This window comes from Heteronotia binoei, chromosome 1 (genome assembly GCF_032191835.1).
Source record: "Heteronotia binoei isolate CCM8104 ecotype False Entrance Well chromosome 1, APGP_CSIRO_Hbin_v1, whole genome shotgun sequence".
Taxonomy (NCBI): domain Eukaryota; kingdom Metazoa; phylum Chordata; class Lepidosauria; order Squamata; family Gekkonidae; genus Heteronotia; species Heteronotia binoei.
In genome coordinates this window covers 71,289,892-71,303,446 of record NC_083223.1, presented here as the reverse complement: position 1 = coordinate 71,303,446, position 13,555 = coordinate 71,289,892, and the positions used below count along the sequence as shown (strand labels likewise).

General features: G+C 41.3%; 1 protein-coding gene across 1 annotated transcript in view; it reads left to right on the top strand.

Annotated features, from left to right (window-relative positions):
- COL9A1 (collagen type IX alpha 1 chain) overlaps positions 1–13,555 on the top strand; it is a 117,502-nt gene that overhangs the window by 71,099 nt on the left and 32,848 nt on the right. The window contains exons 23-28 of the mRNA XM_060235570.1: positions 55–108; positions 273–326; positions 2,491–2,544; positions 4,825–4,869; positions 5,525–5,578; positions 5,696–5,749. Of these exons, the coding sequence (XP_060091553.1) occupies positions 55–108; positions 273–326; positions 2,491–2,544; positions 4,825–4,869; positions 5,525–5,578; positions 5,696–5,749 (315 nt within the window). The remainder of the gene's footprint in view (positions 1–54; positions 109–272; positions 327–2,490; positions 2,545–4,824; positions 4,870–5,524; positions 5,579–5,695; positions 5,750–13,555) is intronic.

Genomic DNA, 13,555 nt, shown 5'->3' with positions numbered 1-13,555 from the left:
GAGAGACATCTATTACTATGTATGACACAATTTAACATTTTTTTTTCCTTTTAGGGACCACAAGGTATTAGAGGAATTACTGGCCTGCCTGGGCCTAAAGGAGAAGGTGTATGTATAGTGCAATTACTATTTACTACTATTATTTCTAGGAGCTGCAGCAGCAGCATTGTAATCTGCATCGCTATCAAGTTTAGTCCTCTGTTCAAAACTAGGGAAAATGTGTGATTAACATAATACCAATGTGTTACTTAAGCTGCCGTTTCTTCCTCAAGGGCTTACCAGGAGTTGATGGCCGTGAAGGGATCCCTGGCATGCCTGCAGCAAAGGTACTTAAAGTTAACATAATAAGGTTTAAATTATATATTTCTTTTTAAAAAATTACATGTCATTCTCCTGCCCTTCACAATCTGGCCTTGCTTTCAAAAGATACAACCAAGTGAAGCCTTTCTCCAGCCTGCTTAACACGTTCATCACCCAGACAACAGGCTAGCTTAGGCAAGTAAGACCCATTCTTATAAAAAAAAAAGTCATGAAGCTCTTCACAAGCTAGTTAGAATGCACTGCTTGGCAGAAAGTAGAAATGCTGAGTATCAAAATGCCCAGTGCAATGATCTTGTTTGATTGGCAGATGGGCTACCTACCTGGTTGGATGATGCCCCTGTCATTTAAATTGTTGTAGATTATGTAGTATAATTATCTTTTTTCACTGCTTCTCCCATTTCCTGTTGCCTGAAAACATGAAACCAGGTAGCAAAATAAGCGTTAGACACAAATACATCTGATCACATCTGGATTTCAGAAATTCTTTTATTTGAATTTAGAGTATTTATTATAATTTCTAAATTGGGCATGGGTTAGATCAGATTTTAATTTGTTAATTTATGATGATGCAGCCTAATTAGGAGGAAACAGAATAAACTCTGCAAACTCTAGTGATATATCTGTAGTGAAAGGAGTCTTACATCCTCTTGATTAGGTGATTTTAACTAACACCTTAAGGGTAAAAAAAGCCCAGTTAAAATCAATTTGCATTGAAGTCTGCCATGGGGTTGCTTTTTTCCCCTTCCTCCTTATGTTGTTTTTTGCCCTTATGATTATGAGTTTGATGTACTGAGCAAACTGAAGAAGACGACATTGAATTTATATTCCACCCTTCACTCAGAGTCTGAGTGGCTCACAGTCTCCATTATCTTCCTTCCCCATGACAAGCACCCTATAAGGTAGGTGGGGCTTTGGGGCTTTCTCAGAAGCTGCCCTTTCAAGGACAAGCTCTGTGATATCTCTGTCTGTCCCATGGCCATTCTAGCAGCTGCAAGTGGAGAAGACTCAAACCCAGTTCTCCCAGATAAGAGTCCACGCACTTAACCACTACACCAAACTGGCTCTCACGAAATGAATGCAACACGGTGAAGTCTACCTGTACTCATACAGTGGAACAGGGCTGGCCCTAGACTGTCTGGTACCCTAGGCAAGGCTAACTTCTGGTGTCCCCCCCCCCCCCGCACTGATAACATCACTGAGTCACACGAGGGCACCCGATTTGGCACCCCCAGAAGGCCAGTGTCCTAGGCAATCACCTAGTTTGCCTAGTGGCAGGACTGGCCCTGCAGCAGAATGATGTAGAATTCTAAGGTGGAAAAATGGACTGTGCCATTTCAGATAGCAGGAGGGAAGTCACATTATCTATACAAATGAAACAGCAAAACATCAGGAAGAAAGACTGAATTTAGCCCTTCACATGCTGAGGTAGTTTTCCCCTTGTAGGGGATTACTAATTTGAGGGAATTTTAAAAAATGTAATCTCTCATTTGTGGTCTGAAGTGGTACTATTCCGTCCTACCATCTGAGCAGCTCTGCTTGCCCATGTAACACCTTATACTGCTGCTAGGATAGACCTGGCCTCAGCTTACTAGTGCTGGGAAAGGCTCTCACTGTTTGTGAAATTAATAGAATATCTAGCTGGATGATGTAGGATAGTGAGCTGGTTTAAATGGACCATTTAATCATATTCAGTAATGTGCATCTTACGTGTTATGTCCTCACTAGTTTTCATTATCTTGATGTTGTGACTGTGACGAGAGTGCTTTGCACCCTTGGAGTTTTTCAGAAATGGGGCCAACTTCTCTTCCTTGCCATAGACTGTATAGTTTTCCATTCCTATTAAGAAATCCTCACCCCTTCTGTGCGGGCTATGCAGGTTAGTGTTGGTTCTCCTTGGGTGTTTCTTAATCCCCTTCTTTTCAGCAAGCCCTTCAGTAAGTGCCCTGACCCTCACCTAGCATTCCTTTTCTTAGATGGTTAGATACCAAAGGTGCTTAAATTTGCAACAACTCTTCAAATTTTATATATATATATATATATATATATATATATATATATATATATATATTTGTCTGCACATGACTTAATATTGTTTTTCAGAAGCAGAATCAGTCATCTTACATAGGTAATAATTAGCATGTGACTAATGCCAAAGCCATTTTCTTTCAGGGCGAACCAGGAAAATCAGGCCCTCTAGGTGATATAGGAATTCAGGGACTGCCAGTAAGTATCTTCTACCATTAAAACTTAAAACACAGTTTAGTTTATAAACTAAACCGAAGCCAGATGCTTAGTGATCATATGTTTTTCTGTAATGGCAGATATGGGAATGCGTACACGAAAGAAAGATGTGGTGGAATTTGTGGGAATAGATCTTGGAAAAAATGAGGTTATAGGCAGCAGCATGCGATCTTGCTAGGATGATCCTGTTATGTTAACTGCTTTTTGTTATTATCAAATCAAATCTAAACATAGTATTACTGTGATTTAAAGAATCTGTTGATGTGACCCTAAAGGATTTTTGCTGACCTTGAAACTTTCCCTCATTTTATAGTAGCATATGTCATCGATCAATTGAATGTACTCCTATTGGAATTTTAATAAACCTATTTATTATCCAGAAGGTACACTTACAGTGCAGTCCAGTGCATACTCACTCCAATGTAAACTAATTGAAAGCAATGGGTTTACAATTTAGTAACACCATGTAGGATTACACTAATAATATATTACCTTGTCTGGGGATTGGACCTACCAGAAGAGTTCACAAAAAGTATTGGCAGAGTGGATCTTCTTGCTTTCCTTTGCTGATGTTTTGTACTGAAATTCCTTTCTGAGGGCTAGGAGGATCTCTCGCAAGCAAAATGCACTACTAGATGGGGAGCTGCAACAATCATGAGAAATCCAGTAACGTCACTTCTTTTCGCCTCATGTCAGCAGAAAAGACAAAAGCCCCAATACAGAGTACATTAGAATAATCCAACCTGAACATCACCAGCATACATGTAACTCCAGCTAAATCACTCCAGACCACTGTTTTGAGCTATTCCATCCCATTAATATATATATATGCTTATCCATACGTTCAATTTATGTAGCTTTTATAGATTTAAAGATGACTTTCAGCTCACTCGCAGGAAAACTATAATTAATGTATCACCTAAAGCTGGTGGAAGACATTACTGACCACAGTGGCCACCTGGGCATGGAGAAGCGTGGCTGGGTCCAGGAGGACACACAAGCTGCCTACTTGGGTCTTCAGGAAGACTGCACACCTTGCTCAATCCTATGGAATCAGAGCAACTTACAGTAATTTTTCCAAATGCAAACAGTTCTGCCCTTAAGGGGCTTAACAGAGTAAGAAATTAGATGGTTCTAGGGACCTCAATATTGTTTCTTTTAGAGCATTTTATCCCATCCTTCTACTAAGGGTAGATTCTGTAGATCTTCTCTCCATTTTCTTTTCACTGGTACTTTGTGAGGCTGGTTAGGCTGAGGCATATGGCCACATGAAGTAATAGTGACATTTTATATACATGGACTCTAAGAAATAAACAATGTCCAAAAAGCCATCTCATGCTACATATAACCAATCTGAGCAGGAATCAAAATGACTTTTTTAGCAGACAGATGCCTAGTCAATGACTGTTGCTGAGAGGTTGCACAGTGTAGTGGCCTGGGTGAGGAGTAGAGTTCAGCCCCCGATGTGGTGATGATGGTGTCTTTACAGGCAGCTGAATCTTTACCCTCAGGTGATAGAATACACCTCTGCCACAGATCACAAATTTTCAATGTCATACATTGGACAAGGATTGATGAGATTTTGTCAATGTCATCTTGATCACATGTATTATTCTTTAGTATTGCTTAGTTTGCTTGTGGTTCCTCTGGATTCTTGTTGTTTCTCAAAAATTGGCCCTGCTTGTAGATGTCAGCATAGTTTTTAACAATGGGCCTACTAAATCAGTGTCATTTCAATACAACATACTTTTGAGATCTCCCAATCAGGATCCAATTTAAGCATATATATTTTCACTATGTCTTTTGCTGATTGAATGGAATTAGAATTATTTGCCCCCCCCCGGCAATGAATTTGAATGTGGTGAATGCTTAGTACATATTCAGGTGCTGATTAGTTTTCATTGGGCTTAAACTGGAAGAGGCATTGGATTGGATTGGATCCAGCCACTTTTTCATTTGGTTCCCTCCTTACTTCAGTCTCCATTCCACATAGCTTTAGACCATGATTTCATGATCCTCAATAGAGTTTTTTTTGGTGGGCAAGAAGGGGGCCCCCTTTTCCCTTTCTCAACAGCTGCTGGTGACTATTTATCACTTGTATTGATATTGTCATTTAACTCTCAGTATGCGAGCTCATCCAGTTTGACTTAAGTTGACTTAAGGTATTAAATATCATAGCTGTGTAAAATTAGCTGTAACAATATTTTATAGCACAAAATATTTGTAAATATCTGTAGCATTTTAAACAATGTGTTTTTTCAGGGTTTACCTGGCTCTCCAGGAGCAAAAGGTGTTGGTGGCCCAAAGGTGAAGTATTCTATACCATTTTATAGATGATTTTGCATTCCATCCTTTCTTTGAGGCCAGCATACATGAAATTACCCCATTTTATATTCACAGAACCCCTGTACTATTTATGTACGTTAGAGAAAGAAAGAGAGAGCTTTGTTCAGTGAGTTGCATGACTGGGCAGAGATTTGGATCCAAATCATCATGGGCAAACACAGCCCCATCATGGTCAAACCCAGCCCCTCTGGTTGCTACACCACGCTTATACTGCCATTATAAGCAGTTACATTTTTTAAAAATCCCAGTAACTTCAGCATACTTATAAAGGTGTAACTCTCTTTAGGATTGCACTCATCATCTTTCTTAGATGCATTAATGGTTTCTCTCTGGGATCACAGATGAATGACTGCAAATGACTATAGTAATATAGATGAAGTCAGGAGACAGCCAGAAGGAGGAGAAAATGTTCCAGAGCTTGATGAGAGTTCTTAAAACTTGTTTAGAGGTAAAATATCTGATGGAAAGTGGTTAATGGAATGAGAGGGAGAGAGAGATCATAATGTATGATTTAATATATGCCTTTTGATAGGTTTTTATTTATTCATTTTCATGTAACTCTGCTAGAATGGCCTGATAGTATTTGGCTTTGGCTAACTTCGTTTCTTTCTAACAGGGTAACACAGGTCCTCCTGGAATACCTGGCTTGATGGGGAATTCGGGTAAACCTGTAAGATCATTGCTACCTCCAGTTTCCTGATTTTTTTTTTAAAAAACCCTATAATGTTTGCGTTTTGTGCTGAATCAATTTTGAAGCATGTTCTGTTTCCTGTAATTATGAAAACAGGGGGAACAAGGGCCACAGGGGGAACAAGGCCCGATTGGACCCAGAGGACCACCTGTGAGTACTTTGTTCACTTCTTGCTTGTTTATATTGTAGCTCTAGATTTTCAGATCTGTGATAATAATGGAGGACATGTTGGCTTGGCTCCAGTGATGGGCAAGCAGAAACATAAATGGACTAGGTGCAGTTCTGCTTCTGCAAGATCTTGTTTAACACCTAGCTCTTTTCTCCCTATACATAATAGTGTACAGAAATTAGTTGCACAAGATCTTGTGCAAGCTGAAATGCATGTGGGGATACAATAAATCTGACATAGTGCAAGCAGCTATTGCAGTCTTGTGTGTGTGCATGTTTCCACTCGCACAAGATCTCTAGTCTAAGTGAAAATTTTGGCCTGTATCCAACATACTGTGACCAAGAGCAATTTGTTTTACTAATTTTCAAATTTAACATCTTGAGCAGTTTCCTCAGTATTGCAATGTGTACTGATTTAAAATTCAAATAATTTTAAACCCAAGCTCTCCAGTATAGTGACTTAAATCAAAACTCATAACTTACACCTAGAATCTTGTACAATGCTCCAAAAAAAGGAATCCACACATCTCCACCAAACAGAGTTCTCACAGTCAACAGAAGGGCTGAACATGTGGTACTTACCATTTTGTGTGGTTCCAAGATGCATTTCAATTACTCTGCCACATGCTATGTGAATAGGCCTGACATCAAAGACATTTTGCACCAAAACTTTCTTTTGTGAAAGAGGTTGTTTTTTTGTATTTCTGTTGTATTTCATCTAAGCATGAAACACAAAACTCTCAGTCAGGTCTTCGTCATTTGGTCCTGAGGAAGCAGAGAAGATAAAGAGCCTGCCTCTATTTAGACAGCGTGTTTATTATTTTACATGATTTCAGTGTAAAACTTGTAAGCTTTGAAATGGTTGTATAAATACAGTTCTGTATGGAGATATCTGCTTAAATTTCTTCATTCTAAATTGCTACCATGATAGGAGTCTAATTCAGAAAAATAAATAGCATTCCTTCTTGATTCTAGTAGTGCAGGATTTCCTAGAAGGAAGAAACTGGTGATGTGGGAGGAATAATTTGCAGGAAGAAAAGATATAGAAATGAGAGCAGGATAGGCTTTTGTAGGCTAAAGTGAGTGAAGTGCTTTTCACGGACATGCTTTCCATCACAAGAGCAAATAAGACAAAACTGGATGTTTTCTTTTCCTGGCTTGAATATATAAAACTAGAGTTTTGCTGGGTACACTATAAATAAACAATTTTTATTAATATTGGGGAGCAATAATAGGATTCTTGTGCTAGCTCCTACTCCCCCAAGGGAGGAACATAAACCTCAGTAGTTGCCAGAACAAACCATACTTTATCATGGGGACCAGGCTTCTCTGCATAACAGTTCAGTTTCTTGTTCTGACATGTCAGACTACTTAATAAGGAGGCATGGTGTGGAAAAGAAGAGGGAGTGAAAGTGTTGATTCAGGCTTTCTCATCAGAAAATAATGTGCTTTGGGTGGCCAAAATAGACATTACTGGTCAGCTTCTTTTACATATAACACAGGGAGAAGGGAAGTGCCTGGAGTAATGGACTGAAGGTAGGAATAGTGTTGGAGGGAAAGAAGATTTAGTGCTCCTCTCTTGTTACCTCCTCTACTGTTAAAGAAAGTCACCAGTGCCTTTTGCATTTGCGTGGAGAAGACTCATGAAGAAAAACACACAACAGCCACCATCTTGTCTAGCGAGCAAATTTTAAACAGAGATCCTAAATATGCCACGTGGCATGTTAAATGATCTTATTGACATACAGGAAGTAGTTGGAACCATTCTTTAATCCCACTTAATGTTGGAGTGGAATAAGGATACTTCACAGCTGACATTAAACTATATTTGTTTATTTTATGTGATTTCTATCCTGCCCTCCCCCCTGCGAGCTGGCTCAGCGCTCGTTACAACCATAAATAAAACAATAGATATAAAAACGTTATAACCTCAGTTTGAATCTAATACCAGCTTAAATACTAAAACATTTAAAACATGATAGCAACCCAGATAATTTCATACACCCAAAGTGCATAGTGTGCAAGTACCAGGGGGGAGTAATTTGAACATCTGGGATACCCATTTTTGAATCCTTACTGAAGGCTGGGAAAATTAACTGTACATGACCACATAAACTCTTAATAGACATTTCTTCTGTCCTCCACTGTCACCTGGTGCCCAATATCCCACTGTGATGCCACATAATACAAAGTTGGTGATGAGTTCCTCATCATGTTGACTGAACATGAGTTCCTTATCATGTTGACTGAACATGTGGGGAGAAAATACAGGCATGGTGTGCTGGTCCTGCCCTCATTCAACTGGTTGGTCACTGTGTGAAACAGGATGCTGGACTAAGACGGACCACAGGTCTGATCGAACAGGGATCTTCTTATGACAGTGATCCCATGGGAAGAGGGGCTAGTGTGCTCCATGCCTGCTGTCCATCACTGTTAGCCACATTGCCCTCAAGAGAGGTATGGGGGAATTAATTAGGTGGGCAAAGATGGCAAAAATTGTATGGGAGCAATAACTTATGTATACAAGAAGAAGACGACTGCAGATTTATACCCCACCCTTCCTTCTGAATCAGAGACTCAGAGCGGCTTACAATCTTCTATATCTTCTTCTATATCTTCTCCCCCCCCACACAACAGACACCCTGTGAAGTGGGTGGGCCTCAGAGGGCTCTCACGGCAGCTGGCCTTTCAAGGACAACCTCTGCCAGAGCTATGGCTAATCCAAGGCCATTCCAGCACCTGTAAGTGGAGGAGTGGGGAATCAAACCTGGTTCTCTCAGATAAGAGTCCACACACTTAACCACTGCACCATACTGGCTCTCAAGAGTCAGTCCTCCTAGGAGGGTGTTTAAATAATGAGATTTTTATACCAAATTTATTAGAAAACACTCAAGCATACAAGAAAACACAAATTCTCAACGTACATACATCCTAAGAAAAATAGTTTGCATTAGCAGGAATTGTTGCTATGAGGACTAATACTGATACCTGTCGGACGAATGAAGAAGAGAGATTCCTCAGCAAAGATGAGATAAGAATGAGGGAGCAAGAAGTGACCAGCATCATTCACAATAAGGGGCCAATTTAGAAACTGGAGTGGCCAATTTAGAGTCTGATATTTACTATTGTAACACCTTGGGAAGAAACAATGGGAAGGCAAAAGGGATGGGGAAGAAGGAAGATGGGTGACAGGATGTGGCTGGAGATGGGCAATCATTCCAATGACATTCTGTTGAGAGATTCTTGTTGATGGGCATCAGGAAGATTTCTTTGTCTTTGAGAATGATGTTGCACCAGTCAGGCATATGTATTTGCATTTCCAAAGCTTGTGCTGGATTCTGGAATATGGTGTGTGAGGAAGAAACCATCTCTGCATGGCTGCTTGCAGGAGAGTGTGTTGTCTTCTTGAAGCACCTCAGGAACATGGCTTCTCTCAGGGCCACTTCTGGTCCTGTCTTCTGCAGACAGAGGTGCAGTTTCTGATCTGCAAGACTGGGCAGATGGTAGAACCACAATCCGGGGTTCATGTGTCTTTGTGGGCACAGGTTACCCACAATCTAGCAGCTTAGTCAAGGAGCATGTTGGGCCTGACCTGACTTAATGCGTTATAGTCCATGAAGGCCAAGTGCCCTGATCTGGCATAGGTGCCAGGTTGTTCCAGTCCATAACAGTTCAGTCTGCCACCTTTCAGAAAAACTCTATGCCTCATGCCGGGGAATTCTGTGGAGAACTCACTCACCAAACTCCAAGGAGTTTTCCTTTTCTCTTTTAAACTCTTGCTCTTGATGCAATGGCTTAATAGTGCTTCTGATATTCTTATACATTTATAGCAATTTCAAATCATTTGTCTTGTTAACTATTTCCCAAATGTGATTAACTATTTCCCATCTGTCCTCATGCCTACACACATGTTTGTGGGCATTTCTGTGGTTAATTAAGGACAAAGTAGTTTCCTAACAGGATAATGCAGGATAATCTTCTAAACTATGTTCTAATCCCTTAAAAGGCAAGTAAAAATCAGCTGTCCAGAGAAAGTGGAGTTGTCACACTGTGTTAATTATTAGCAACACCCATTACTAAGCTGAAACAGGGGGTTCAGATTAAACACTTGACTTTTCCCCCTCTAGCTTGTTGTTCTAGAGACCATCAAGGTGTCTCATTGGCATCTCTTGTTTTGTATAAGCTTCTAGAGTGGCAAAACTTTCCATAGTTCTATCTCATACTTTTAATGAAAAAATGTGGTTAAACACTACAGTTCTTTCAAATTCCATTTTACTCTATGTGTTTTCTTCCAATTGGATTTACAATCCCATGTTAATAATGCTTAATGTAAAGTGTGCTTTAGACTGTACCTTTACTCTACAGGTTTACTACAGCATACTGGGCCAATAGAATTGCATCACTTGCTGGAAACTGTTTCACCGGTTGGTTCATGATAAAATGATCCACCAGCCTCTCTTAAATCAGCATACTTTCACTTACCCTGGTTTAGCCTCATTTACCTCAAGAGATCTTAAAACCAGGCTATGCAAAGGGAAAAAAAAAGATCAGATGAGACAGGTGCTACCCTAGTATAGCCAAAATTGGTGCAGTGGCCAAAACAATAGATGTGTAACATTAATGTCACTTTATGGTGCAATGTCTTAACTAGTCAGATGTGGAATAGGGGGCAGGATGTGGGAGTGGTAAAATTAAACATAGTCCTAGACCAGAAACCATATTGCAGCTGGCATAAGGTTTCAATCATAAGATAAGGGTATCTTTTTAAAAACAAAAACAAAACACACACCTCTAAATTCTAGGAATTGACCAACATGTTTAACACAGCAAAGCAAGATCCTAACTAGATCACATTTCACCTTTCTGGGGATTTGCTCCTGATTCTCCCAGTTAAATTTGAAAGTCAGAATAAAGAAACGGATGGGGGGCGGCAGCCTAGTGTTCACTTTGCAAGTGTTTTGTTTAGAATGATTCTCATCTGCTCTCACAAGTGATAGGATGCTTGTGAAAAACCGCCCTTTGCAGACAAACAAAGAGGCATCAGGCTGTTTATTTGCAAATGCTGTATTTAAGAAGATTATGAGTCCAATTTTAATTGCTGTTCAGACTTGTTATGTTACAAGATTAAGACTTGCATTTACTGAGGGAATCAGTATAAGGTTTTTGGATGAATCTATGGAGACGATGAGTAAAACATAAGCAATTTGTTTTATGAAGTATGCCTTCTGATTACAATAGAAAATGTCTGTATTATGGGGGTGGGGAGAGAAACTTACTTTCCAAAAACAACAGAATAGGATTTTAATGCCTTAATTCAAGATATAGTTTTTTCTCTCTCTCATAATTCTTGCTTCATGCATGCTTTGGAAATTGCTCTACATCATTACCAAGCTCCATTTGTGGTTGCAATCCTTTTAACTTGCCATTATGATTGTTCCAAAGTATTAATTCTTGAACATCAAAGACATAACCAATTATAATATTGGCTTGAATCCTGCCAGCTTTTCTACTGGCATAAGAGGGAGGAGATGGGATCTCTCATTCCTCTCCTTACAGCAGCCTCGTCCTACATGGCCTTTTTTGTGCACTGGACCCATGATCCCAAGCATGGTTTTTGAGATGATCAAAAGAGGCTTAAAATTCATTATGTAGAGAGAAATAGTTAAATTAGTGGTCCACCTTGCAAGCATAGTAGCTTTCTGGAGTGTATTCCCTGTTCTGCTGTTTATTTTATTTATTTACAAAACCTCAGTGCAACTTTAGGCCAGATTTTCACAATGATGAACAGGAAACTATTACATATAGGTTTATAAAATTTCCACTTAATACAATCTTCAAAACATATATATGTATACAACAGCAGGCACACTGATACTCTCTCTCTCTCTCGGCTTGGCTTCGCGAACGAAGATTTAAGAAGGGTGCAATAGTCCACGTTTGCTGCAGGCTCGCTGGTGGCTGACAAGACCAATGTGGGACAGGCAGGTCCGGCCACAGCGGCTGCAGGGAAAAGTCTGATTTAGGGTTGGTCCTGTAGCAGTGCGATTCTTCCTCAATCTCCTTTTGTCCTCAAGACCAGCTATGCGTGTGTTCTCAAAGGAAGAGACAGCCTGGTGGATGGTGTGCCTCCATGCTTTGCGATCTGAGGCTAGGTCAGACCACTGGTGATGGTTGATGTGACAGGTGCTAAGGGATTTCTTCAAGGAGTCCTTGTACCTCTTCTTTGGTGCCCCTCTATTTCGATGGCCGGTGGAGAGTTCGCCATACAGGGCAATCTTGGGAAGGCGGTGGTTTTCCATCCTAGAAATATGCCCTGCCCAGCGCAGCTGCGTCTTCAACAGCAGTGCCTCGATGCTGGTAACCTCTGCCCGCTTGAGGACTTCAGTGTTGGTCACAAAGTCACTCCAGTGGATGTTGAGGATGGTGCGAAGGCAGCGCTGATGAAAGCGCTCAAGGAGTCGCAGGTGATGACGGTATAAAACCCACGATTCGGAGCCATAGATGAGGGTTGTCATCACAACCGCTTTGTAAACATTGATCTTTGTGCCTTTTTTCAGATGCTTGTTGCTCCACACTCTTTTGTGCAGTCGGCCAAATGCACGGTTTGCCTTTGCCAGCCTGTTGTCAATCTCCTTGTCGATCTTGGCATCTGAGGAGATGATGCACCCCAGGTAGCTGAACTGCTGGACTGTCTTCAGAACTGATTCACCCACAGTGATGCAGGGAGGGTGATAATCTTCCTGGGGTGCAGGCTGGTGGAGAACTTCTGTCTTCTTCAGACTAACTTCTAGGCCGAATAGCTTGGCAGCCTCTGCAAAGCAGGACGTCATATGCTGCAGAGCTGATACCGAGTGGGAGACGAGTGCAGCATCGTCAGCAAACAGTAGCTCTCGGATGAGTTTTTCCATTGTCTTGGAGTGTGCCTTTAGTCGCCTCAGGTTGAACAGGCTGCCATCGGTGCGATAGCGGATGTAGACACCATCGTCCTCATCTAGATCTACTGCGGCTCTTTGAAGCATCATGCTAAAGAAGATCGTAAAGAGAGTTGGCGCGAGAACTCAGCCTTGCTTTACACCTGTGCCTATTGGGAAGGGCTCCGAGAGGTCGTTGCAGTGTCTGACTTGGCCTCGCTGGTCTTCGTGTAGCTGGATGATCATGCTGAGGAACCTTGGGGGACATCCTAAACGTTCCAAGATTTGCCACAGGCCTTTCCTGCTAACGGTATTGAAAGCTTTGGTAAGGTCGACAAAAGTCACATACAGACCCTTGTTCTGTTCCCTGCATTTCTCTTGGAGCTGCCTGAGAACAAATACCATGTTGGTGGTGCTCCTGTTAGCTCTGAAGCCGCACTGGCTCTCTGGGAGGAGTTCTTCTGCAATGGTGGGCACCAGTCTGTTCAGGAGTATTCTGGCAAGGATTTTGCCTGCGATGGAGAGCAGGGTTATCCCCCGGTAGTTGGAGCAGTCTGACTTTTCCCCTTTGTTCTTGTATAGGGTGATGATGATTGCATCGCGAAAGTCCTGTGGTAATTTGCCTTGTTCCCAGCAGGTGACAAGTACTTTGTGAAGTGAGCTATGTAGTACTGTGCCCCCATGCTTCCAGATCTCTGGTGGAATTCCATCAACTCCTGCTGCCTTGCCACTTTTCAGTTGCTTGATGGCTTTAACAGTCTCTTCTAGGGTGGGGATCTCATCCAACTCTGTTTTCACCGGTTGAAGTGGGGTGAGGTGGATTGCTGAATCTTGAACTACGCGGTTGGCACTGAAGAGAACCTGAAAATACTCTGGC